General features: G+C 37.6%; 1 protein-coding gene across 2 annotated transcripts in view; it reads left to right on the forward strand.

Annotated features, from left to right (window-relative positions):
* AMOTL1 (angiomotin like 1) overlaps positions 1-27,573 on the forward strand; it is a 703,914-nt gene that overhangs the window by 662,631 nt on the left and 13,710 nt on the right. For both annotated transcript variants that reach the window (XM_044071263.1, XM_044071264.1), the window contains exons 11-12: positions 12,061-12,287; positions 18,613-18,879. In XM_044071263.1, coding sequence (XP_043927198.1) covers positions 12,061-12,287; positions 18,613-18,879 — 494 coding nt within the window. The remainder of the gene's footprint in view (positions 1-12,060; positions 12,288-18,612; positions 18,880-27,573) is intronic.

Here is a 27,573-nt window from a genome sequence, read left to right on the forward strand (position 1 = left end):
GCAGATGATGTGGCATTGCAAGCAGACTGAAGAGGAACTTCAGCAAATGACAGATGACTGGAATGCAAAATTGAAGGCACACAGGATGAAACTGAATACAGACAAGTCTGTTGTCATGGCAGAAGCTGGGAAGAAATCATAAAAATCTTAAGTGAGATAGAAGGGAAAATAATGGAACATGTTAGCAGCTTCAAGTATCTGGGAGATGCGGTTGAGGAGAAAGGAAGCCTGAATGAGGAAGTCAAAGCTGCTGCTGCCAACTGGCACAAAGTACCAGATATAATATGTTATAGAAGAATGTCAAAGAATCTGAAAAGTAAGGTGTACAAAACACTCGTACACCTTCTGTCCCTGTATGGCACAGAAATCTGGTTCATGAAGGTGGAGCAGCTGAGGAAGTTTGAGTTGATTGAGGTGAAGCACCTGAGATGAGTAATAGGATGCACACTGTAGGAGAGGGACATAGAAATGAGGGCATCAGAGTATAAGCCAAGTAGCCCCGATTACAGATGGGGTCAAGGAGAACAGATTATAGTAGTAAAGTTACATGTATGGGGAAGCAGGAGATGATTTGGTTAAGCAGGAGATATGGGAAGAAGGCAAGAGGATAGGGTAATAGGAACTTAGGAGTTGCAAAGCCATTTTCTTTGCCAGTACTCACCCTTAGGCCTTGCCTCCCTTTTCAAGGAAGGATAGGTGCATCATCACAGGAATGTATTTATGAATACCCATCCAGCTGTCCAGCTCCTTTTTAGTTAAAGAGTGTGTGACACACTGTTTAACTTGCTGAGGAAGTTTCTTCCAAGAAGGGGTAGGTGCTGCTTTACAACTCTATCCCTCCACCGGGTCTTATTTATTTGTTGGAGGAGATTTAGATCTATGGCCCTAGTGTTAGTAGGACTGTTTGATTTGATTTTTGAAGGTAAAACAGTTCTTGCACTATTGGATCCCTTGTGGCCCTATAAGCAAGGCACAGATCACCTCTAAGGAGTCTATATCATACTGAATATAGAGATAGAGCCTCCATTCTCTCATGGTAGCCCTTAATATTTTAGCTAAGAATCTCTGAAGCCTTTCCATTTGCTTGATATACTTAGTAAGATGCATCCTGAAGGGTGGTAATGTACTCTGCGATGGTTCTACTCAGTACAGAGTACAAGGAGATGAGGACTTCATTTGATGTAGAATAAATACCTTTTGCTATGATCTGTGTAAGGTAAAAAGAATTCCTAACCACCACTGCAACATCAGGGTCAACCCCAAGTGAGTATCCACACAGGTACCTAGGTCTATCACTACCTTCTCATTTTGAAATGTTGTGTTTTCTAAACTATAAGTTAGTAGTTACTTACCAAATGCATCTGTGTTGCACTTTTTTAGCATTGAATTTAAGACATTTTTTGTACACCAGCTGCTGCAAGTGTAAGCTCTTGTTTGAGTGCCTGTGTGTCAGAGGGGGGAACTTGAGGACAACTCCCAGCTTACAATTTTGCATGAACTTTGTTAACCAGATATCCTCAGTTGATATATGGAGATCTGAGAAGCAGATACTGAATAACAGAGGTTCCAGTACAGATCCCTAAGGGACTACACTGGTCATTTTATGCTCTTGGAGGACAAATCCCCCTACTCTTACTGTATAAGTCCTATCCCTAAGCCATTTAGATATCCACCTAACCATGTACAGATCAAATTGGAGTTCCTTCAACTTGTTTATTATATTTGCATGTTTTATAGTATTGAATGCCTGACAGACCATGGCCTGAGTGACCCTCTCAAAGAAAAAAAAAGGAAGCCAATCTGGTGGTCCTCTGCCATAAACAAACTCTACAACAGAAGAAAGAAACTGTTGCAAAAAAGAGTAAAATCCCATGACTGGAGGAACTCCCTGGTCAACCTCAGTAAGAAGCTGAGATCCCTCATAAAATCCTCCAAAGCTTGTTACGAAAACAAAATTGCCACTGACTCTAAAGACAACCACAAAGCATTCTATAGCTATGTCAAGAATCTAAATGGGAACATTCAGATCTGCTCTGAGTTACAGCACAATGGCACTAAATATACAGAACCAACATTGCCAACATCCTAGCAGATAGGTTCACTGCTAACTTTACACCCCTCTCACCACCTAGAGGGCCCATCTCTGTACCGGAAGAATGCAAAGTTCCTATAATCACGGCTGCACAGGTAAAAACCACACTCTCCAAAGCCAAGAACACAGCATCCATGGGACCTGACAATATCCCAGGCTGCGTTCTACACGAGCTACAGAATGAACTGGCACCCTACCTAAGTACCATGTTCAATCATAGCCTCACCTCAGGCTTTGTACCCACTGAATGGTGCACCGTGATGGTTATCCCACTCCACAAAGGGGGAGCCACGACGGACCCTGGGAACTACCGCCCCATTAGCCTGACGAGTCTGGTCTGCAAGACCATGGAACGTATCATCATGGAACTCATAAACAAAGACATTGGTAATCTCCAAACTCTGGACCCTACCCGGTTTGGATTTGTAAAAGGCAGATCATGTCTCTTAAACCTGATTGACTTCTTTGAAGCAGTCACCAAAGCCATAGATGAGGGTAAAATGGTTCACACAGCTTATCTAGATCTCGCCAAGGCTTTCGACACCATCCCCCACTCTGGAATTATAGATAAGCTCACTAAACTAGGTATAAATCCCTATGTCACAAGGTGGGTTACCAACTGGCTCATGGACAGAACCCACACTGAGAAAGTAGCGGATTCCAAATCTGACATCAGACCAGTGACAAGTAGAGTACCACAGGGTTCAGTCCTGGGTCCTCTCCTGTTTGGTATCTTCTTCTCTGAAGTGCAGGCCAACACAGAAGGTCTTTGGCTAACAAAGTTTGCAGATGACTGCAAACTAGGTGCCATAATTGAAACTCCTAACGATGTGGACAAACTACAAAAGAGCCTCACTGAGACAGATACCTGGTGTCAAAGCCATGGCCTGAAGCTCAATGCCAAAAAGTGTGTTGTCATCCCCTTTGGTAAAAACTCTGTACCCATGAACTACCACATAGCTGGTAGTCTACTTAATGCCAAAAATGTGATGAGACCTTGGGACACAGGTGGACAGTAGTCTCTCCTTTGATCACATCGCCACAGTGGTCAGGAAATCATTCTACATTGCTCATCTCATCACAAAAGGATTCTCATCCAGAAAAAAAGAGGTCATTGTTCCCCTTTACTCATCACTCATTAGACCCATTATAGAGTACAACGCCCCTTTTGGTATGTACCTCCAGGACATCTACAACAATTGGAAAGACCACAGAAATACCTCACAAAGAGTATTACTGGCCTCAAACAGATGCCCTATGCAGACCGTCTCAAAAAACTACAGCTTTACTCCATCACATATCGCCTACTCAGGGGCGATCTCTGCCTAACATACAAAACTGTGTCAAACCCAGAGCTGTTGGACATGCACCACTTAAAGAAATCCCAATCCATCCAAGCAACACGCTCTAGGGACCTAAACCTTGTCACCACAATAAACAGAACATGCTGGAGGGATAGATTCCTGTCCCAGAGACTTCCCATACTCTTGAACAGACTACATATCTATGTCAAACAGAGCTCCTCATTAGCACTCTTCAAGAAAAATGTTGATGATTGGATGGGAAATGGAAAATTCACCCCGGGGATCACTTCTGTGGCTCTGCTCGACAGGGGCACAGGAAAATAATTTTCTTGGGTGGCGAAAGCCAGGGTACATTTTTTGGCTAGGCTTGTATGGGCCCTAGGGCCAATAGCCTAGTACCTACCTATGAACCTATGAAGTATACTAGATTTATCAGACAAAATCTACCTTGTCAAAGCCAAACTGATGGGAGTCGGATCTTATAAGATTGTTGATATCATAGTTAATTATGTCAGTTATAGTATGCTCCATGGTGTTCCATATGAGACTCATTACACTGGTAGGGCTCTAATTTCAGGGATTAGTGGTGGGGTCACACTTGTGTAATACCATCACAACATATGTGATCAGTGTTGAGTGTTGTTCTTTATTCTCCTGGTATTACTAAATAAGGATTTGTAGTTGTCTTTTGCTTCTGTATCTAATCAGAGTGCATAGGATCCCTTCATTTCCTGATGTCCATTTTTTAGTTTCTTAACTGGCTATTTGGTGTTCTTAATTGCGGTCCTTTTGTTCTGTATGTAAGTTGATAAGTTTCTTCCTTTTATTAATAATTTATTAATGATTATGGACTTCCACACTGCTTTGCTTTTAAAATTCCCCATTTTTTGTACATAGTTGAGACTGGCAAGTTAATACAGTGGTCCAGGTGGGAGTAGAGCTTACCAGCATAACTCATTGCAGTGTCTACATTTTGGGTGATGCTGTTATACTTGAATTTGGAGACTTCATCATAAAATTGTAGAACATTTGTATGTTTGAAGTCCTTGAATTCTGTGATATTTCCTTCTGAGAGGTTGGAAGTTTTGATGGAGATTACTTGTTTGCGATCTGACTTGACCAATGGAGGAGTCCAAAAAAACAAAACCAGGGAAAAGACCTCCTCAAAACTTGAACTCTGTTTATTATGTAGCACTTTCATCAGACTGTAGCAGTTGACTTCTTTAGAGTAATGAACACACCAAATTAATCACATTTAAATAACATTCTGAGAACATCATTTGACTAGTACAGCCAATAGAAAAACACACTCAATAAATATTGCAAGTCAGCTAAAATTACTTATAAAGTAAAAATTCATTTACATTCATCTAAAAGATCTAATACAAAACATTTTAAACATATAGTTCTCTCAAAAAAGTAAAATAAAAAATGAAAAAAAAAAAAAGAAAAAAAAAATGCTAAACCATGTATGAACGCAGTTTTAAAAAAACGACTTAAACTGAGGCAATCATTAAGATCAGGATATACGTGGGCATTTAGTCTCACTTGCCAACATAACTCCTTGAATTCAAGAAGATCTTCCCATGGTCCACCCTGAGGATCTTGGGGTAACCTTTCAACCACAAGAAATTTGAAATCATGCATAGGATGTTTTTCTACATGTTTAAATAAGGCATTGTTGGGGTTGTGGTTTCTGATGTCCCTAACATGTTCATAAATTCTTTCTTTGAACCTCCTCTTGGTTTTTACAATATAGAAACCCCTACATTCTGTACAAAGGGCGGCATAAACTACCCCCTGTGAGTTACAAGAAAATCTCCCATATGATCTGATCTGATGGTAGTATGATTGATCTTGATCTTATCAGTGTTAATAATGAAATTACATTGTGCACAAAAGCCACATTTCTTAGTGCCTAAAACACCATATTGGGGTAATTCTCTTACATTACCTTCCAACAAGTTTTTAATCGTCATCCCTCTCCTGAACACTAACCTAGGATTGAAACCCACTTTTTCTAATACTACGTCTTGTCCATAAAATATTCGCCAGTTTTTCATTAGAATGTTATATGTACTTTGATGGTCTACTGAAAATCTGGTGATAAAGGAGCAAGTATACTCTTTGACGTCATTGTTTGGGTCAAGAGTAGGGTTCCTGTCTAGGTTTGTATCTATGCTTACATTATTGTTATTAAGTCGATGTATAATAGTACCCCTTGCCCTCTTTCCACAAATTTCATTGTATATCCTTTCCACCAGTTCAGGTGGGTACTCTCTAGATCTAAACATTTCTCTCAATGCATCACATTGTGCTTGTAAATCATCATCTTTACTAACCATCCGTGCAATTCTCATGTATTGGCCTTTAATTAGGCCATTTTTAACATGTTTTGGGTGGTTACTGTGATAATACAAAAGACTATTGCAATAAGTAGGCTTTCTGTAGAGGTCACAAACAAATTGTGAACTACCTGAATCCTTTTTAATCAACACATTCAAGTAGTGGATGTTGTGCAAATTGTGTGTATAGGTAAACTTTAGAAAATCTGTAGTACTGTTGATATACACCAAAAACTCTTGAACATTATTACTATCACCAAGCCAAAGAAAAAGCAAATTGTCAATATAATGCAGGTGCAGATTCCACTTATTAGTGTATGTAGAAATAAAAATAAACTTTCTTTCCCACATTAACATGATGTTTGCAAATATGGGGGCACAAGTGGCCCCCATTGCTGCCCCTGTTTTCTGAAGGAAATATTGTCCTTCAAAGAAAACAAAATTGTTCTTTAAAACAATCTCCATGAGAGTACTAAAACTGCCACTTGGTCATTACTGAAAAGGTGACTATCATATAAAAACTTTTAATCTCACTTGCACTAAAAACAACTAGAAGTTTATGGAAATGTATTTATGAACACCTTTATGCAATTAAGAATTGTGACAATAATAATGCACTGTTCAGACAGGTTAGTGGATCTTGCCAAGGAAACAACTTTAAATCTGGCATTTTAGAAAGAAGTATGAAGATTGTGAGGTGAGGATACTGGAAAAACAAAATTGAGGAGAGTGAGCTCAAATGGCAATTGAGATTAAATGCACCATTTGAGCCAGGGATAAATGACAGTACCTCTATTATGTACTTAAGAGAAAAGCCGTGTGTGTATAAAATGCGGTAATACCCTTTAAAAATTTTTTTTTTATGTAATCACATGACTGTTGCATTTTAGATATTTAAGTGTTTGGTCTTTTGAATTCATGGTTCTGATGAAGTCAGTTTGACAAAAGCACTTAATCTTGTAACACTTGTTTTATTAAACGTGTTGTACATATTCTGGGACTTCGAATCTTATTGGTCATACCACCTGTGGATTTGTTTTTACAGTTTAGGTTATAGCATCCTTATCAGTGCTAAATGTGAACTTTAAAAAATCCAGAATGTTGTTAATATACCAGATAAATTTGTCTAACTTACTCTCAGTATCAGTCCAAAAAATAAAAATGTCATCCAAGAACTTGGTATGCATCTGCCAGGACTTGGAAAATTCACTGTTAAACAAAAACAAGATTCACAGCGTACCATAACAAAATTAGCAAAAATGAAGGCACAGGCTACCCCCATTAGTACCCGAGTTCTTTGCCTAAACAATTGTCCCTCAAAGAAAATGAAATTGTTTTCTAATGCTGTCTTCTTTAACGCCATTAGAGAGTTTAACCTGGAAGAAGAATAGTCATAAATACTACTAATACACTCTGGAAACCATTGTCGATCAATAACATGAGGAATTACTGAATAGAGGTCCATCACATCTATAGTTAAAAAAAACATTGCTCAAAAAGGTATCCCACTAATCTTGTTAAGAAAATTCCAACAATCTTTACAAATCTGTGGTAAATAGCTCAAGCCTTTCTTCAGTGTCATATCTAAAAATTTGGCTATAAAATGGGTTTTTGATCTAGCTGCATCCACTGTAGGAATCAATGGTAGATTGTCAATGAATTTGTAGATGTTGGGAATGCTGAAAATACTAAGAAATTTTGGTCTGTCATTTAACATAAATGTATACTCTTGTTTGGTAATAAGACCCTGTAGCAACATGTCATTCAACAAAAGGTCTGTCTCACTGAATGCAATGTTGATCTCATTTTGTTAAACTTCTTCATAGGTGACCTCCATAAGTAAAGAGTTCATACAGTTAAGTAATCTGTAAATCTCATAACCACCAGACCACCCCCTTTATGCGGTTTTATGAATTTAATACAATCATTTTCACAAATTTCATTAAAAACCTATGTTCGTGGTTGGTAATGTTATAGAATGTGAAAGCACTTGATTTATCAAACAGATGCCTAATATCCAAGTCACAAACATTTTCAAAATTCTGCAAAATATTATGAACTGGGAGAATAAAAATACTTGGCCTGTGTGGAAGTTCAGAGTGCAATGAACAGCTATCTGAACTGAATTATAATGCCTAATTCAATTTCCTTATATACAATTTCAGATTAGTCAAAACATTGGTAATATTGGCTCTTTTAGCTGGTGCAAAAGTCATACCTTTTGCAAAGAATGTCAGCGTGTGAATAAACCAGTCGTTCTGGGGAATAATTGTAAATTTTAAGGTCCTTTAAACTATTGAAAATAATCTCAACCAGGTCAAAGTCAGGAGTCTTAGAAGTGGAGACCTCCATTAATTCCACCTCTTGTTGTTCCTCCTTCTCAGTTTTGCCCCGTTTCATGTACAGTTGATCGTGCATCTGATAGTCCTGCCTTCCCTCATGAACACTGGTGTTCCTCTTCATAACTCACTCCAACCTCCTCAGTAATGGGTTGTCTAAAGGGGCCGGATGAGTTTGGCATCAATCATTTGTCTGTGCCATCCCTTTCTATAATATGTTAACATTATTGGGGGACTCTATGACTGTGCCCAGTTTACAGTCATCTGCAGACTTGCTAAGCCACAGGCCATCTACCTTCAAATGGACTTCAGAGAAATAGATTCCAAACAGTAGAGGGCTCAGAAGAGATCCTTGTGGTACCCCACTGGTAACTGGTCTACTGGTGAAAGTGGACTTCTCAACATGTGCATTCTGTTGGTGAGCCAGTTTGCTACCCATCTAATAATGTATGGGTAAATCCCCAGCTGGGAGAGTTTCTCTATGATACCTGAATGGGGGAATTCTGTCAAAAGCCTTTGCTAAATCAAGATAGGTGGTATATACTGTTTTCCCTCATCCAGGGCTGTGGTGACATTCTCAAAGAAGTCCACAAGGGGTAATAAATAAGATTTTTTTTTTTTTATTTATTTTATTTATCATTTGTTGACCGGGAAAGTCCGACTAGGTTCCACAGAGCCTGTTTTCAGCGGAGGCCCGGGGAGAAATGCTCCAGATCTAACCTTGACAAAACCAAACTGGGTCAGTTCCAAGGGTTTGAAGGTTGCCTATGTCCTTGTGGATAAGGTCCGTGATGATACTTTCCATGGCCTTGCAGATAAGGCTGGTTAGGCTTATGGGTCGATATTTCCCAGGGTCATTTGATGAGCCCCTTTATATAAGGCGATTACTGTTGCCAATTCTCAGGCTATGGTTAAAGAGAGTGCCAAGTGGCTCTACTAGGTCTTGTTTTTGATTGTTTAGTAAGCAGCCTAGGATGTTAGCTGGTCCCACAGAGGCCATGTTTTTGGTCTTGGAGAGTGCTTGTATGATCTGTTCTTTGGAGATACTCAGCAGAGGACTGGTGTCAGGAATGCTTTGGGGGTATGTCTGGTGGGGACAGAGTTAGCAATTTCCTCATGTTCCGTATGTATGGTACCATCCACTGTAAGTTTAGCACACAGCTGGGCATTCCCTTTTAGGTTTTAGATGTAGCTAAAGAACGCCATATGATTGTCTTTAGCTAGGACTGCTAATTTAGACTCGTAGCTAGCCTTAGAGGACTTAACAAGATATCTGATTTGCTTGTTCAAGCTGTGGAAGGTATTCTGCCTCTGTTGAGTACATTTTTTCCTGTTCTTTCTTTTGTTGTATAGCTTATTAATACTTACAGTCCACCAGGGTGGTTTGTTTTTTCGGGAAAACCTGGTTTTGTTCCTGTTGGGTACAGCCGAGTCAGAGCATTTGTTTACGTGGCTATATAAGGCATTTGTGTGTTCTACTGCATAGGAGTCATTATTAGCTAGGTTAGTAGGGGCTTTAAAACTTTTTATACTATCGCTTAGTAGGCAATAGTTTGCTTTGGAGAAATTTTTCAGTTTTTTTACTCCTGTGGTGATGTCAGGTTTTACCTTTACTGCAAACAAGACTGATTTATGGTCTGACCAGGGAGGGCAGCGTACAGGGGGGTAGTGAAGTGACCCCCCCCATGTTGGTGTGCACTAGGTCTAGGGCATTTGAGCCCCTTGTGGGAGTGGGGACCAACTGTTCCAGGGCATTTGAATTAAAGTCCAGGAACCTCATAGAGATTGTGTTTGTGCTCATGTAAGTCACCCAGTTGATGGAAGGATAGTTTAAATTTCCCATAACCAGGGTGTTTGACTTTATACTGAGTGACTCTAGAAAATTCAGATAGGCGATGGGCTTGTCCTCATTCATGGTAGGCGACCTGTAGCTAGCGATGATGTGGTGGGGGTATTTTACCTGTAGTTATCTGGTCCTGGAGTAGCTCAAGGCAGTCATGCTATTTCACCAGTCTCGAGGTGTATTTTGATTTAACGAAGATGGATACACCTCCACCTGTGGTTCTTTAATGCTTATTTTGGGGTCCAAACATGTTTGTTGCTCTCCTTGGTAGTGGTTTGTCTAAACCTACATATCAATAGTTTCACATAGTAGAGTTGACAGTAGGTTTACCAACTCCTTAGTGGTGAATTTCCACACCTATTCCAAGGCTATTATAGTATCCAGCAATTGGAATATATTTAAGGTGAATGATGAGATCTTTAAAATGTTAGGTGAGAAACCAAATTTTGTATTTAAGACAACTCGAAATTGTAAATATATTTAAACTCCAGGTGGTAACATTGGTACCCAAGGTGACGCACATAAATATGAAGCATGCAACCAGTGCCTATATGTCCTGAATCAAGTAGATTATAATTTCAACATAAAATGCCCCTTGTATCCAAGGAAGAATTTATTGATAGACAGAAATTGAGGTGGCAATTGTTTCTCAATACAAGATTCCCAGGGATGAATGAAATGTGTTCTATTAACTGTATTTTGAAATGAGGACATTATGTTATTTAAGCTTTTTTATGTTGATTACATAAAGTGTTTTTAACATTGGCAGTAGAGGATGATTAAGTAATGGTGTTATTTTTCATGCTTGTGCTGCTGTAATGTGACTTAAAATATTAAACTAAAAGAACGACTGTGATTGGCTGTAATGATGCATGTGATTTTGTGCTCAGATTTTAAAATGAACAGGAAGTAAGCTTTTTACTGCTCTGATGAAGTTCCTTTAAACTGGGAACAAAAAAGCGCTTAACTTTTATTAAACTTTTTTGTTTGCTACTGGTGTAGATCCATGGCTCTGATTCTTTTTACTGCAACAAAAATGGATTTTACTACTTTTAGTGTTATTACTTATATTGAGTTCATCAAAAATATTTAGGACTTTTATTTGATTTTCTGGAAACATAGAGGGGGTTCTGTAGCATGACATGATCTGATTGCTGACCCTATTTAGTGTGATTTAAATCTCTGTAAGCCCCACATGTGGGTCTCTAGGTATCTGCCCTGAGGTAACGTGGTCAGTAACAACTATGAATATGCCACCATGGTTTCTTTCAAGTGTAAATGACTGAATAGAACAAAACTCAGGTGCTGAAGGAGTGCTCTCTGTGCTTCTAAACCAGGTTTCTGTAACAACACATACATGGATGTGCTGTAGATGAACGATGATTGTGTGACGAAGACCTTTAACAGTTGGACATAACTGATAATGAAGGCAGGAGATGGACTGAATCAAGAGAGATGGTGGAAGTTGATACAACACCCAAACCCCATGTAAATATGGAAACAAGGAGGTTAATGATGATGATGGCCCCTCAAAGTTAGTATATATATATATATATATATATATTATATTCTTATTCTTTCTAAGACTGCAATTCTCTGCTTTTAAACTCAATTACAGTCAACAAAACTTCTTTCTGCAATGCACTTTTTTTCTACTAGCATAAAGAAAGCTTGGGTGTGTGGTGCTGGTGGTGTCTGTCTGCACATCTCTCTTCCCTCACTTTTCACTAGGTTACCATTCACATGGTATTTGATTTTATCCTAAATTAGGTTGAAAGGTGAATTTGTAATAAATCAAAAAATCCCCACAACTGTACATGTCAATATGAGTGAGTGAGTGTGTGTGTGTGTGTGTGTGTGTGTGTGTGTGTGTGTGTGTCTGTGTGCCACCAGTGATAGGTTGGTGCCATCTCTAGGATTAGTTTCTCTGCCTTATTTCCATTGAGTGCTGGGAATGACTCCAGCATTCCCATAGACCTGAACTGAATTAAACAGATAATTATAGAACAAATGTCTAAAATTATCAGGATTATGTTAAAAAGGTATTTTTGTACACTTTCATAAACTGTTTTATAATAGTAAGCTCTGCTACACATCTCAGAAGTAACAAGCACTAATAATATATTATTCTTCACAGAATCAGGAATCTACATGCACAAATCATTGAAAAAGATGCCATGATAAAAGTGCTGCAGCAACGATCCCGAAAGGAAATTGGGAAGGTTGACACAACCCAGCTGCGACCTGCTAGGTCAGTCCCCTCTATAGCAGCAGCAAGTGGCATGCATTCCCGTCAGACCTCTCTTACAAGCACACAGATCGCTGAAGAGAAGAAGGAAGACAAGACCTGGAAAGACAGCACTGGTATGCCTTACAGCTGGTACAGTCTTCTGAAGGAAATTTTAGAATAATTACTGTAATCATTTTATCGCAAGTTCATGAGAACTACAACCTAATAGTAGAAATGTGCAGAAACCACAAATGTGCAAATATAATTGTTTTCCAGCTCTAAAAATCATTTGTTAGTGAGTACTTTTTGCATATTTTGAATATGTTCATTGATGACTTAGAGGCTGAGTATTGTACTATTGTTAAAAGACAAAATGAAATGACATAATATTTCTGCTGTAATTTGTGCATGTTCTGTATATCTTGGAAGAGAGGAGGATAAAGTGTTGTGTTGTGATAAGCTTAAAATGTCACATAATCAGATTAATTCTGAGCCAAGCGCAAAAGTTTCATGCAAAATGCATAACACTGCCTCAAGAGAAACAAAAGGAAGTCCTACTACATTCTACCTTGAAGAAGCACTCCATGTGTGGAAGCTTGTATATGTTTGTTTTCTAATATTTTAGAGTAAAGCAGCACTTCCTTTTCTTTTTCTTCAGACAGTTTTGTGTTTGTCATTTAAATGATTATCCTAAAAACTTTATACCAAAACTCCTAACAGCTGAAAAGTTATAACCATGCATAACAGTCAATTAGTTAGGATGGGTTGAGGAACTCTTTTATATTAAATGCACTACAGACGTATACTTTTTTTTAATTTATTTAATTTGTTTCCCAGGTGGGTAGTCAGCCATGCCTTAGGTACTAACAATCAATATAAACATTACACTCAGATTCATGAACAGATTATATAGTACAGTGGCATTGCTTTATACAGAGATATGTCAAACATCAGCTGTGCAGAGAGAGTAGAGAAAACTGTATGCAGTGAAAGTGCTTAATCTAAAATATCATACATAATGTACTAAATTCTGAGTCATTGCTAAGCACCTGGTGAAGTAAACATTGACTCTAGGTGATGTGGTCATATTGACTGATGTTGATGTGACATCCAAAACCCCATATAAAAATGGGAAAAGGAGACTGATGACAGTTGATTCTAAACGACAAAAAATACACTGAACCTACAGACATCGCCAATATCCTGGCAGACAGGTTCAGTGCAAACTTCTCCCCCCCCTCCCTCCCAAAAGAGCAAGTATCTATCCCGGCAGAGTGCATTCTCCCAAACATCTCTGATGCTCACGTGAAGGCCGCCCTCTCCAAAGCAAAAAACACTGCTTCCATGGGACCAGATGGCATCCCGGGTTGCGTCCTACAAGAAGAACTAATCCCTCAAGTAAAACTGCTGTACAATCTCAGCCTCACTACAGGATATGTGCCCAAAGAATGGTGTACAGCAACAGTGGTCCCACTCCACAAAGGTGGCGCCTCTGTGGACCCTGGAAACTATCGCCCCATAAGCCTGACTAGCCTAGTATGCAAGGCTATGGAGAGGATCATCATGGAACTCATAAACAAAGACATTGGGGACCTACAGACACTAGATCTTACCCAATTTGGCTTTGTCAAGGGCATATCCTGCCTTTTGAACCTGGTCAACTTCTTCGAAACCGTCACCAAGGCCATAGATGAAGGGAAGGTAGTCCACACAGCCTATCTGGACCTCGCAAAGGCATTTGACACAATACCCCACTCTGGCATCATAGATAAGCTATCCAGCCTAAATATAAACCCCTATGTCACAAGATGGGTCACAAACTGACTCAAAGACAGAACCCACAGAGTCAGAGTTGCTGGTGCCATATCAGACTCAAAACCGGTCACAAGTGGTATCCCACAAGGTTCTGTCCTGGGACCTCTCTTGTTCAGTATTTACTTTTCTGAGGTACAGGCCAACGTGGGAGGACTATGGCTCACCAAGTTCGCAGATGACTGCAAACTGACTCTCCAGCTGACACAAACATCCTTCAAAAGGTCAGAGACGGATAACTGGTGCCACAGCCATGGTCTAAAGCTAAATGCCAAAAAGTGTATAGTCATACCCTTTGGCAAAAACAATGTGCCCACAAATTACCACATAGGTGGTAACCCATTAAGTACAGAGAAAGTAATTAGGGATCTGGGGACCCAAGTTTATAGCAAGCTCTCCTTTGACAACCACATTGCCAAAGTGGTTAGAAAGACCTTCTACATAGCCCACCTCATCATGAAAGGATTCACATCTAGATCAAGAGAGGTAATTGTGCCCCTTTATTCATCCCTCATCAGGCCCATCATAGAATACAATGCCCCTTTGGAATGTACCTTACCCGACACCTGCAGCAATTAGAAAGACCCCAAAAGTACCTCACCAGGAGGATCAAGGGACTCAAACAGATGCCATATACTGCTCGGTTAAAAAAACGCCAGCTCTACTCAGTTGCATACCGCCTGACATATAAAGCTATGTCCAACCCAGAATTAATGGACATGCTCCACCTCAGTAAATCTAAATCCCTTAGAGCCATGCGCTCAAGGGACTTGAACCTCAGCACAGAAATAAATAGAACATGCTGGAGGGACAGATTCATAACCCAGAGGCCCCTGGAATAGAATTCCAATTCATGTTAGGCAGAGCACCTCACTAACTCTCTTCAAGAAGAATCTTGATGAGTGGATGGGGGATCGTAGGTTTGTCCCGGGGATTACTTCCGTGTCACTATTAGACAGAGGCACAGTAAACTAAACTTTAAAAAGGGCACAGTATACTCAAATCAAGGAAGCCAAACACAATCGGGCTAGGCTTATAAATGCCCCAGGGCAGATAGCCTAGTATGAACCTATGAACCTATGACAGAGACAATGTTGTGGTTCTTGAGGAATGATTTTTAATAGTTTGTCAGTTTTGATGGAGTACAGTAGCTCAGAACATGGATACTTCCTTTGCAAGATTTTAATTTTAATACATTAAAATGCTTCATCTAGTTTGAGACTGACTACTGTTGTTACATTTAATAGGCTTGGCCTGACTTTTTTTCTTCTTGCACTTTTTTCCATTGGAAATAAGCTTCATTATGCAACTTGGGCAAATAATAAATGAGTAAACTCATAATAATAAATAAATTAAATTAAAAATAAATAAATTATAAATTATATATCAATAATTAATAATTAATAAATTAAATAATAAATGAGTAAACTCATAATAATAAATTAAATGAAAAATAAATAAATTATAAGTTATATATCAATAATTAATAAATAAATAAAATAATAAATGAGTAAACTCATAATAATAAATTAAATGAAAAATAAATTATAAGTTATATGTCAATAATTAATTAATTAATAAATTAAATAAATGAGTAAAGTCATAATAAATTAAATTAAAAATAAATAAATTATAAATTATATATCAATAATTAATAATTAATAAATAAATTAAATAATAAATGAGTAAACTCATAATAATAAATAAATTAAATTAAAAATAAATAAATTATAAATTATATATCAATAATTAATAATTAATAAATTAAATAATAAATGAGTAAACTCATAATAATAAATTAATTAAATTAAAAATAAATAAATTATAAATTATGTATCAATAATTAATAAAGAAATTAAATAATAAATGAGTAAAGCTTGAAGGAGGCTCGGTCATGAACTGAGGCAGGAGTGATTCAAATGTTGAACAAGGTGATAACATGAGTAGGGACTGAGTACCTGTGTAAAAAGGTACAGCAGAATATGTGGAATGTTAAAGCTGAGAATCTTTAAGTACCCACATGACTTTGGCAGAGAGTTCAGCTACTGGGATGCAATGAGTTTTATACTTTTTAAAGGGAGATTTTTTTATTGCAAAGATGTAGGTTTCATATTCACTGTGGTATGCAGTGATAGAGCTTATGACTGAAGATACACAGGAATAGCATAGGTGTGGACTTCCGGCCATAGATTAAACTGGATAATTAAGTGAAGAGGCATGTTGATAGTTGCAGGAGGTGAGCTTTGTAAAGTGAATAGCTGTCATTTGTTACTCATTGTAGGGAACTGGTTTCAAAATGGGAGACAGGGTAGGTCTTGTGAAGGAGGCACAGTGTAAGTACAATTATGATTTCTCTATTTAACCACATAGAAATCTTTACCAGAAGGACAACGTGCTGTGGAAACCAAATGCAAAGTCTTTGGGAAACTAGGTTATTTAGCTTGAGTTATTATTCTCTCAGGCCATAAACTGCATATTTTTAAAAGGAAATACCATCTAGCCAAAAATAAGAAAACATATCAGAAAAGAAGACAAACGTGATAAGTCCAGTATTATCCAAGAATCATATGTCAAGTGCAAAAGGGGGGGGGGTCCAGAACCAAGAACAACAGATAAAATATTAAAATCTCAGTTTTAATATAAAAGACCACAAGTTAAACACTTTTGCTTAAAAGCTTCATCAGGCAAATAACTTCATTTACATATATCCATCATTTAAATACTATAGAATCACATAATAAAACAATTAACTAACATCTTAAATTCAATTAAAATTAATTAAAATTAAACAACTACCTATTAAACTTGGTTATGCAATTCCTTTAGTATAGGCTTAGTAGTAAACATTTCATTTAAGCCCGGAGATACTGTTGTGACCTAATTCTTACAATCCATGTATTTTCTTGTTTCTCAGTTAACTTCTTTATATCCCTTCCTCCTTCGTATTCATATATTACTTATAATATTAAAAATCTAAAATAATGTGTAATATTAGTATCCATAGTATGTTTATATAGTGCATTTTTCTGTACATCTTTTTATATCTGATAAATGTTTTTCTATACGTTCTTTTAATTTTTGATTTGTCTTTCCTATATAAAAGATTCACATTCTTGGCATTTTGCCATATAAACAGCATTCTTAGTATTAGATGTATCATATGCATGTAGTACAAAGTTTGTTTTACTAACAGGATGTATTATAGTTTTTTCTAAATAAATGTATTTACAATATATACATTTATTGCACATATAAGTCTCTTGCTGATTACTTTCAAAATTTTTACCTGTTCATATTTGTTCTTTACAACACAATTTATTCTTTAGTGTATCAGATTTTCTGTATCCAAAAAGTAACTGTTCAGTTCTTATCACATCTAATTGTTTTACTATGGGCCAATATTTTTAAATTATATATTTGACCTGTGAAATATTTTCACCATATGTCAGTGTGTATCTACAATTTCTTTTAGTGGCACCCTTTGTTTTTGGAAAATGTCCATTTTCTGAAAAGATAGGTTTGCTTCAAGGTCACATTTATTTATTACATATTGTTTCATTCTCTCAGTTTTTCACTTATCATATCCTCTTTTAGTAAAATCATTAACCATATATTCCATTTGCAAATTCATGTTAATATCTACTGTATTTGATTTCGCTATATACATCATTTGATTCTTCACTATAGTGTTAAACATGAAAGAGGGGTGCATACTAGTACATGCAAATAGGGGTTTCTTTTTACATCTTTTTATAAAGAAGTGTTTCTGTTTGCCCTGTTGTGCTTTGGATTATTCTTATATCCAAAAAATCTATTTGAGAAAAATGTTTGATTTTTTTCTAAATGACAAAATATTAGTTGTAGTATGTATATATGTAATGAACTCATCTAAGGTGGTTAATGAGCCTTCCCATATTAGAAACAAGTCATCCACAAACCTTTTGTAAAACAATATACGATGACCATATATATATTGTGTTGTATTGTTCTGATAATTCAAACTCATACTCCCATGCATTCATAACAATATTGTCATTAGTATTGGCTACTGGAGTGCCCATAGTCATGCCTTTTCTTTGTTTATAATAACTATTATGAAATAAAAAGACATTATTCGTCAGTATTATATGATAAATGTTTTCTTATACTTTTGATACCTATTTCATTCAGAATTAAAGTAAACAATGAATCTACATCAAAGGTAACAAAATAACAGATAGTAATATTGTGTTAATTCAACCATATATACAGTTGTTGCAAGAAGTCAGCTTTATCTCTAATTATCATTGTTGATATTTGTAACACGATTTTTAATTGATTTTCTAAATATTTAGAGACTGATTCAGTAACCCACCCTCTTGCTGATACTGTAGGTCGCATGGGTGGTTTAATTAAAGATTTATGTTTTTTACAGGCACCATTTATAATTGGTATCTTAGGAGATGATACGTAATGAGAAAATGTTAAGAATAACAAGTCGATGGGGCAGTATATACTAAACACAGGCTTTAGCCATCTTTCTTGATTTCTGCTGAGTTCATACCTTATTTCATACTATACAATGTATGTTCTTTCTCATATTGCCAGTTTTCATTTTGCCTGTGTTAATGTTGTAGGAAAAAAGATAACCATTATTGTTTTTTCCAGGATTGTTCACAAGCAAAGACAATGCTGAAAACATACCACCTCCACAACTGCCACTGATATCTTTATCAACAGCTGGTCCATCTACACCAATCATTACAGCTCATTCTAAAACCGGAAGTAAAGACAGCAGCACTCAGACGGAAAAAAGCTCTGAACTCCTTTGGCCTGCATCTGCTACTATTCCTTTAAGAGGGAGGTTAAGCACTACTCCGTGTAGCAGCCCAATTCTCCGACATACTTTATGCAGAGGCAACACAGAAAAGCAAGGTAAGTCTGTAAACTGTGCAGTCATTTCACCTGCAATGTGCAGTATGCTAAATGAAGCCAGTGTGCAGAGATTTCTGCTTTCCATTACAACATCTGGTCATGTTGGCAAACTCTGAGTGTCTGGAAGCAAAGCCAAATAGTTCTAAGCATAAACCTGCCAGCGTTTAAAGAGTTTGTTGATGCAAACCATAACTTTTGCTACCCCTTTTCTTGTATGTTTTCTGCAAATAATGTGCTCTGAAGATGTACCACATTATTTAGTTTTATAATAAAATTAAGGTTAAAGCATTGCATATAATAGGGAACGAAAGTTTAGTTTTTACTGTATCTACCCTCTGGGAATCAAACCACAGAACCATATTCAAGACTGCTCATGATCAGAAGGTATAAAAATTGAAGTGTTTATAAAAAGCAACGCAGAGTAAAAGTGTGAAAAATGAAACATTAAAGCATTTACTGAAACACATTCTACACAGTCACCTGTGAGTCAGAAGTTGGTCTGTGCTCCAGATGTTTCCATAAATATGAATGATTTTAGATTCTGGTAAGGTTATCACCTTTTAAAGTTATGAGGCAGGAGTTCTTTAGAAATGGAAAACTACTTCATAATTATAAGTCAGTTTTAGAGAGCATCTCTGAACTACATGTTTTCTATCCTCAGAGATGTGTGCAGTGATTATGAGGAAGTGTCAGAATGTTAAATCATCTTTCTACAATTTGTTGGGGTCCTTTTTTTCACCCTCCAGTCAAAGATCTGAGGTCTGCTGCAGAGTCCAATGCACCAATCAGCTTTCTATAGTAAACCAAAGTCCTTTTTTTTAATGGGGAAATGGATTGGCTACTGGAGAAGATGATGCACCAGTAAGCTCTTGCCAAAGAAGAGCAAAGGAGTGGGTCAGTATTTCAGGGGCCAGCACTGGACAATATATAGGCCAGTTATGGATCTACTGTCATAATCACATAACCATAGGTAAATAATTGATTCAGCTTCTTGAAAAACATGGAGAAACAACATAAGCCCAGCAGTAAGCTAATTCTCTGTTGTTAATGCTTTAAGTCTTGAATGTGGGCAAGTATAAATGTTGACATGTCTTATCTTTGAGTCAATGCCCCTCTAGAGTGGGGTCATTTCTTCTTTGAATTTCAGTCTAATTTCAATTAATTGCATTTGACATGTGTCCTGTAGGGAGGGCCATAACTGGCTTATCTAGTGCCCAGTACTGCTACCCAGCTTTGTGCTCCTCAAAAACAAACAAAAAAAAAGGTCCAATGTCTGATAAAGGTCCATTCTCTAATCTAGTGCTTATCCTTTCTTCTCTAAGGAGGGGAACCAGGTCCTATGTGTACTCCCAACATAACGACATGAAGATCAGCCAAAAAACAAAACAAACAAAACAGATCTGCCATTCAAGCCCCCAACACCTTGAACCTGAGGTGGCTGGCTCTTTGCCCATCTCCAGCTAGCATACAGACATGGCTTCAGTGTTATCAAATACATAAGTGTAGCAAGTTGCTACATTCTGAATCATACATGACTGCTTTTAGTTGTCTACTTATTAATGGAGTGGGATGGTAAAAATCATCTTTGAAATGTTGTACAGGATGGGAAAAAGATGACTTACAATTCACAGCCCTCTGTCGTAAAGTTGTTCTTGTAATAATGCTGTTGAAATGCCATACTTCTGGCTGACAGGCATGCCCATGTTCATGTCTGCTGCAGATTCTTGTTGGATATGTACATCTGATCCTGCAGCATTTATGCATGGCTGCACATAGCAGCAAGCACATCATTATGTATGAATATGAAGCAAGTGAAGATAAGTTAAAGCAGGCTCACTTCACTCTGTTGAATTATCTGTTCGTTAACAGACTGAATTCACTGGAAAATTCATCTAGCATACTCATTATCAAGTGCTGCAGGTGTTGAAAGAAGGAAGGCTGAGTGCATGTGGGCAAAGTGTGTGCAAGTTTGGGATATTAATGCTGAAACTTTCAGATACACTAAACGTTCCAACATTAGAGGATGGGAGTGTGTGTGAGAGTGTTTGTGGGTTAGAATTAGAGTAAGAGCTAAGTAAGGGGATAGATTTATCGTTGTGCATGTATGCTGTTGTATGTGTTGTATGTATTGAATGTCTTGTGTAGTGGTAGTGTTACAGAAAAGGTTTTTCTAAGGTAAAGTGAAGGGTTAGGGTTATAGGCAGATATACAGTTCAGATTAGGATTAGCATGGGTTAAGGCAGAACAAGAGGTTATTAAAATGTGCTAACCTTATCCTTAATCCTACCCCAAACATATACTCATTAAAGCAGAGATCTGTCTTCTGCTTATTAATGTCATGTAACAATGTTCTGTTAGAGCAAACACCTAACAAGAATTGTCCAACAGGAATACTTTTTCTATATAAAATTGCATTTCAGGAGTTTTGGATATGAATTACCTGTGTATAAATAGGTGTTTACTACTTTCTACGTATTATTGATTCTTACTTTCCTTTTTCAGTGCTCACATTTAATTATACATCAAGAAACTGTACTTGTGTCTAGAATACTTTGCTGCAACACCCAAAAATGTGTGACAGGGTTACAGTGTTAAAAAAAATCCATTTAGTTTTATGCACTTGACCAAAATAATAAGTCATCAATAAATAGTCCCTTTAGCTAATTGATATAGTGTGTAGCCCGTTAGAGATTATTTTGAGCAAATTTCTTTGCTTTTTTTGACATTAACTGTTATTAGCGTAAAAACAGAAGGCCTATGGGTGACACTGTTGCACCAGTTTTTGCTGGAAAAGAAAATACATTCTTGGTTCCTGTTACTGAGGCAGGCTGCTATATTATGAGTGCTTTATTTATGATATAGTCATTATTAGGTCAGGCACATAAAAAAAGTTTTGATTTTTTTTTTTTTTTGTTACAACACATTTTTGGTGTTAAAAAAACAAAATATTCTTCAAGGGCACAAGAACAGTTTTTTCTGTTTTTTATGGAGAATTAAATGTGAAAACTGAGCAGCAGATATTAGAGTCCAGAATATGTAGAAAGGAAACATTTGTAAGCACATACATATATACATGAAGTGTAAATCTGAAATTCTTGAAAGAAAATATTATAAAGGGGCGAGCCATTTAAACTTTTAAATTAGTGTCAGAAATTTTTTTTGAAAAGAGAAATGGACCCTAAGAAGCATTTTTTTTTTTTTGAGACAGGATATACTACTGATAGTGTGGAGTGTTACTAAAGAGGTAAAGTTGCAAGTAAAAGAGAGGTTTAGTCCAATAAACACCAAAAACCTTTGACTCACGACTGGACCAAAAAGAGAACTCAACCCGCTGAAAAGCACACTAGATGTAACAAGGATATGTTATGAGCTTTTGTTCTTTTACTTTGAAAAGTTCTCTGTTCTCTGCAGTAAAAGAATGAAAGCACTTAAAATGTTCTTGTTGTGTTTAGTAATCTTTTTAGTGAGTTGATTTCTCTTTTGGTCCAGCCGTGAGCCAAAGGGCTTTGGTGTTTATTTCATTACTTGTACCCTTTGGTGCTGCTTTCTATTTTATTAGTTTGGTCCAGTACTTCAAGGGCAGACAAACATGATGAAGGGTGAAGCTTTGGGGCAAGAGATGGATATACATAAAATGCACCTTAGTGTTAGAATATAGCATGAATGAACCAGGAATACAACTAGTTATTAAGACAAACCAGAAGATTTTCCCAAAGAGATGATGATGATGTTTAAAAGTGGTAAGAGCAAATCCTAGGTTTGTACAAAAAAGATCTAGAACTATGAAGGGCACACTAGAGAAAAACATTACAAAAGACAAACATGAATGTCATGAGTAATAGAAAGGAACTAACAAGTATGTTCTTTTTTGTTGTTGTTTGTTTCTACTTTAGGTACATCAGGGATGGTCCTATGCATTTATGTGGGGAAAACAATGTACAAATTAGCATAGATAGTTTATAGGCATATTTCTGTCATAAAAAAGAAACCAAATGAATAATGCATTATGCAAACACTCTTAAGACTTGTCATCATTAAAAAAAACATATTTTTGGTGTGTGTTAGACAGTGAATATGATTCTGAGAGTTTGATAGAGAAAAAGAGCAATGGAAATGGCACCTAAATCTTACGCAGATATGGCTCCAAATGGTGCACACTGTATTAAACTTGCGTTGAAGTTAAAGGTCCAGACGTTAAGGATTATTAAATATAGATAAGATATGAACAATAAAATGTACAAACGTGTTTATAACAAACATTTTTAGAAATTGGGAATGTTAACAGATTAAAGTACAGTGTTTTTAATTTGTTTATTAGGTCACTTGATGTTTTCTGACTTGTATTTAAAGACTATTCTGATGAAGTGTTTCTGAATTGTATGAGATGAAAGCCTTTAGCATTAAACATGTGAAACTATCTCCAGTGACTGCTGTTAGTGTTTTCCAGTGGTGATTTTGTGGTTTTAAACACCAGCACCATCCAACTGTTTTCTTTTGGATCCTGCTCTTGTATATGTTCTTGACACGGATGTCACAATTCACCTGTCAAGCTTCACTTTGCTCCTTTCTCAAATGCATACATTAATTGTGATCAGTGACCCTGTCTTACTGCTGATTGCAGTAAATGAGCATGGGAGTATTTGTAGCTGTATAGCACACACACATTCCACAGACAGCTTGGAACATCACTTCATGAACAACCATCCAACCCGTTAAATATAAGTGCAGTAGATGGTGCTGGTATCAGTACACTGCATTGTCCATCTAGGTATTTACCAAGCTAACTGCTTCCATGCCATAAGTAGTGCATTTAGCTGTGTAAACATACAGCTAATGCTTTGTATTACAAGAGCATCTATCCCTGAGAGTGGTGGAACTTCAGAGTGGAGTGCAGGAGCTGGAGAAAGTGAAGAGTCTGACAACCCAATGACGACTAGAAAGTGAAGCAACAAGGGCCCCATAGACATCACATGGTGGTAAGAGGTATGGAAAGAAAGGCGGAAGAATACAGGAAAGTGGGGCGTGCAAAGAGAAAGTAGAACAGGCAGCCAATAGATAGAAGGAGAAGGAAACCAAGATGGATAGTTATGTACCAAAACAAACCCAAGTGAAAAACTAAGGCAGAGATGGTCATGCTGATACTTCAGGAAAGGCAGGAGAAAAGTGAGTAGGGAAGTTTACTCAGGCATACTGAGGAATATAAATTGTCAGGAACAAAACAGAGAACAGGAATTTTAGGATGAGTACTGAAGGAGTGGGAAGGAAGATAATGTGTGGCACAGAGAAAAAGCCAGCCAGTGTACACACTGAAGATGGGTTTGGATGTAAACAAAGAGGAATGGTTACAGATGAGGGGTATAGCAACATGGGCAGGAAATAAAGGCAAGTGTCAAAATTAAGAGGACAGAGAAAGGCGGCTTTGGTGATTGGATATTAAGTCATCGAGAGGATTAACTATTTTGAAAATGGAGACAAGTGAGGCCAGGTTACCTTAAAACTGGATTTAAGGCATAAAGGTAGTAACACTGGAGAGGATGTAACCAAGGTGGTCACCAAAGATGATTGATGGTCACAAGTCGCAGACAATGTAGTGTATATTGACCTGTCTGAGAAGACTGATGAGCTATTAACATGCAGGATTACGAATGTGGCAGACAGGTAGAAGAACAGGGCACTGCAGGTAGCATTTTAGAAGTTTTAACTGTGCCAGCAGCTAGCTTGCTGAGGTGGGAGCGAGAGTGTCAGCAGAGGTGGACAAATCTGAGAAATGGTTGAACTTAGAAGGATATCTGGCATACAGAGCATCTTTGTCGGGTTCTGCTTCATCTTTCTTGTCGACATTCATGGTTTCAAGGTAAAGATGTCAATGCTTACTGTGTCAATTATAGGAGAAGTCAATGTATATGAATATACGTGTGTGTGTGTGTGTGTGTGTGTGTGTGTGTGTGTGTGTGTGTGTGTGTGTGTGTGTGTGTGTGTGCGTGCGTGTGTATTTCAGTTCCATAACTGGGAACTGGACTGGACAGAAGGCCTTTTTCAGCCACCATGCAGGCCTTTAAGGGCATATTAGAATATAAGAAAAGGCTTTAATACAACATATAAATATATAACATTATAACCATCATTAATACAGTATAATAGTGAATTTGTATAGTAACACTGAAAGTTGTATTATAGAATAAAAGATTAAAGTAATGCACAATGACAGGTGAAATTGCTATATATATTTGTGTGTGTGTATATATATATATATATATATATATATATATATATATATATATATAGGTTCACTTCAAAATCTTGAAAGCTCAAAATCCTGAATCTCAAAATCCTGAACTCAAAATCTCGAAAGCTCAAAATACTGAAAAACATACAAGACACCAACACTAACTGTACTGCAGCAGAAATACATACAGAAACATATTACTCATCTACAAATATAAGCAGGGGGTGATGTTCTTCATGTTTCACTGTTGCAGTCATTACATTTGGGGTAATCTGCTGGCAGGTTGCCCTCAGTCGGCCTGAATTCCAAAGTCTTGGGTCCTGCGTCGGTTGCTGTCTTCTCTTCCATGACGTCAGGTCGTCAGGGGTATAAAACATGCAGCAGACGCCATTTTCTTTAGTCTTTCTTGCCGTGTGGTGCCCGAAGCAGAAGCATTTTGAAAGTGCTGGTCAGCCGACTACTGAAATATTCACGTTTGAGTTTAAGAACCGAAGTCTTCAATAAAGCTAAGTACCCTGTTGGGAAAACTTTTTTCTTGCTTTTTACCGATGTCAGAAAAAGTTAATAATTGTATTACTTGTGGGAAGCAAATACCTCATAAGGATTTCCATTTATACTGTATTCCTTGCCTAGGCCCTGATCACAACGTGCCTCGCTGTCGGTTTTGTGCTAGATTTAACCAACGCACTATTAAGCGTCGGTATATTTTTGCATCAAAGTATTTTGGAAACAGATTTAACTACCCAGAGATGTCGTCAGATAGCAATCCGACTAACAGAGTACATAAAAAAACGCAAAGAAAAGGACAGAGAAAGGCAGTTGAGATCCAAAACCGATGACGAAGCTTCTCCTAAGCCATTCGCCGGTTCACCAGTACTCAGTGAGGCACTTTTGCAGCCCCTGATACCCGCTACCTTCGAGTCGCAGGCCTCTACTGACACCCATGTGGAGTCTGGCATGCTGCAAGATACTCAAGGTATTGGACCGACGGATGTATCTCCCTTGGTTGGATCTGGAACCGCTGAGCAGGCACCGGCTTCTGAGGGTGTATTCAGACCTCAACATTTTTATATCAAACCGACGAAAGCTGCAAAACCAAAGGCAAAGACACCTTCTAAAACTAAAAAAAACTATACCTGAGCCACATGCACAGACCTCTATGCCTAAAAAACAGATGATAAAAATGGCTGAAGACCTTATTACCTTGATCAGGGGTACCCATCCCTCTCCAGATAAGAGGCTTAGGCAAGACACTGACTGAATCTTCAGATCGGGTTTCTGTTTCTTCTGATTCCTTTTCTGAAAAGGAATTATCTTTACCTCCATATGAGGATTCTGATGCTGAGGAGTCTATTCCATCTGCATCTCCTCCTGAGGATTATTTATTTGGAGAAACCTTGCATACTTTGAGGGAGCATTTTCACTGGGAGAGTCAAGACTTCTCAGAATAAAAAAACAGGCTCAGAGATTTCCTCCTTCTCCCTCAGCACAAACCTTTAGCCATTCCCCCTGTATTAGACATTGTGGATGATGTTTTTTCGGAGTCAAGCCTGACCCCTGACTCTTTACCTCTGGCTCCTAGTAAGCCTGACAGGTATTACAGGGTCCCTGACTGTCATAAATTTTTATTTAGAAACCCTGATGATCCTGAAACTACTTCGCAGGGTCCAAAGGGAGTTAAGGCCTCAACATCAAAAAACCTTACCCCCTCCGACAGAGATTCAAGGGCGCTGGACAGATGGGGAAAAAATGTTTATACATCTGCAACCTTGGCAATTAGGGCCTTAAACTGTCAATTTTATATGCTTAAGTACCAGCAACATGTTATGGAATTGCTGAAAGAGAAAATGATGTTGATTTCAGAATGTAAGCATACTTTGCAATGTGGTTTTGATTCTTTAGAGGCTTCCTGCAGGGCCGCAGTTACTGGATCTGTGATTAGAAGGCATGCCTGGTTAAAGGAACAAAATTTGCCTGATCATGTTATACCTAAATTGCTAGGTGCACCTTTACAGCATGATTCTCTGTTTGGTATTAAGGCAGAAGAGGTTTTAAAGAAAATGGATGACAAAGCTAAATCTATGCAAACTGTTAAAGATTTCTTCCATGTGCAGCCACCTACATTCAGTAGACACTGGCCTACAAAAAAATGGTCCTTTCCTGTGTCAGACAGAGCTCAAAGGGGCAAATCCAGACGCCCTAAGGGTTCCAGGTACCAGGCTCAAGACTCATACAGGTCAAAGCAATGGGGTGCATCCACCTCCAAATCTGGAGGAGATAAAGTGCAAACCTACAGAAAGCAATCCCAATGACTTCCCACTGCCTACACCAAGCACTTATCTTTTGGCAGCACACATAGGGGGAAAATTAGCACTTTTTGCACAAAATTGGCAGTTAATAACCCAGGGCAAATGGGTACTGAACATCGTATCACAGGGATACAGATTTCATTTCCACACTCTGCCAAT

The sequence above is a fragment of the Protopterus annectens genome, chromosome 5.part0 (genome assembly GCF_019279795.1).
Source record: "Protopterus annectens isolate FY-2018-M chromosome 5.part0, PAN1.0, whole genome shotgun sequence".
NCBI classification, from domain to species: domain Eukaryota; kingdom Metazoa; phylum Chordata; order Ceratodontiformes; family Protopteridae; genus Protopterus; species Protopterus annectens.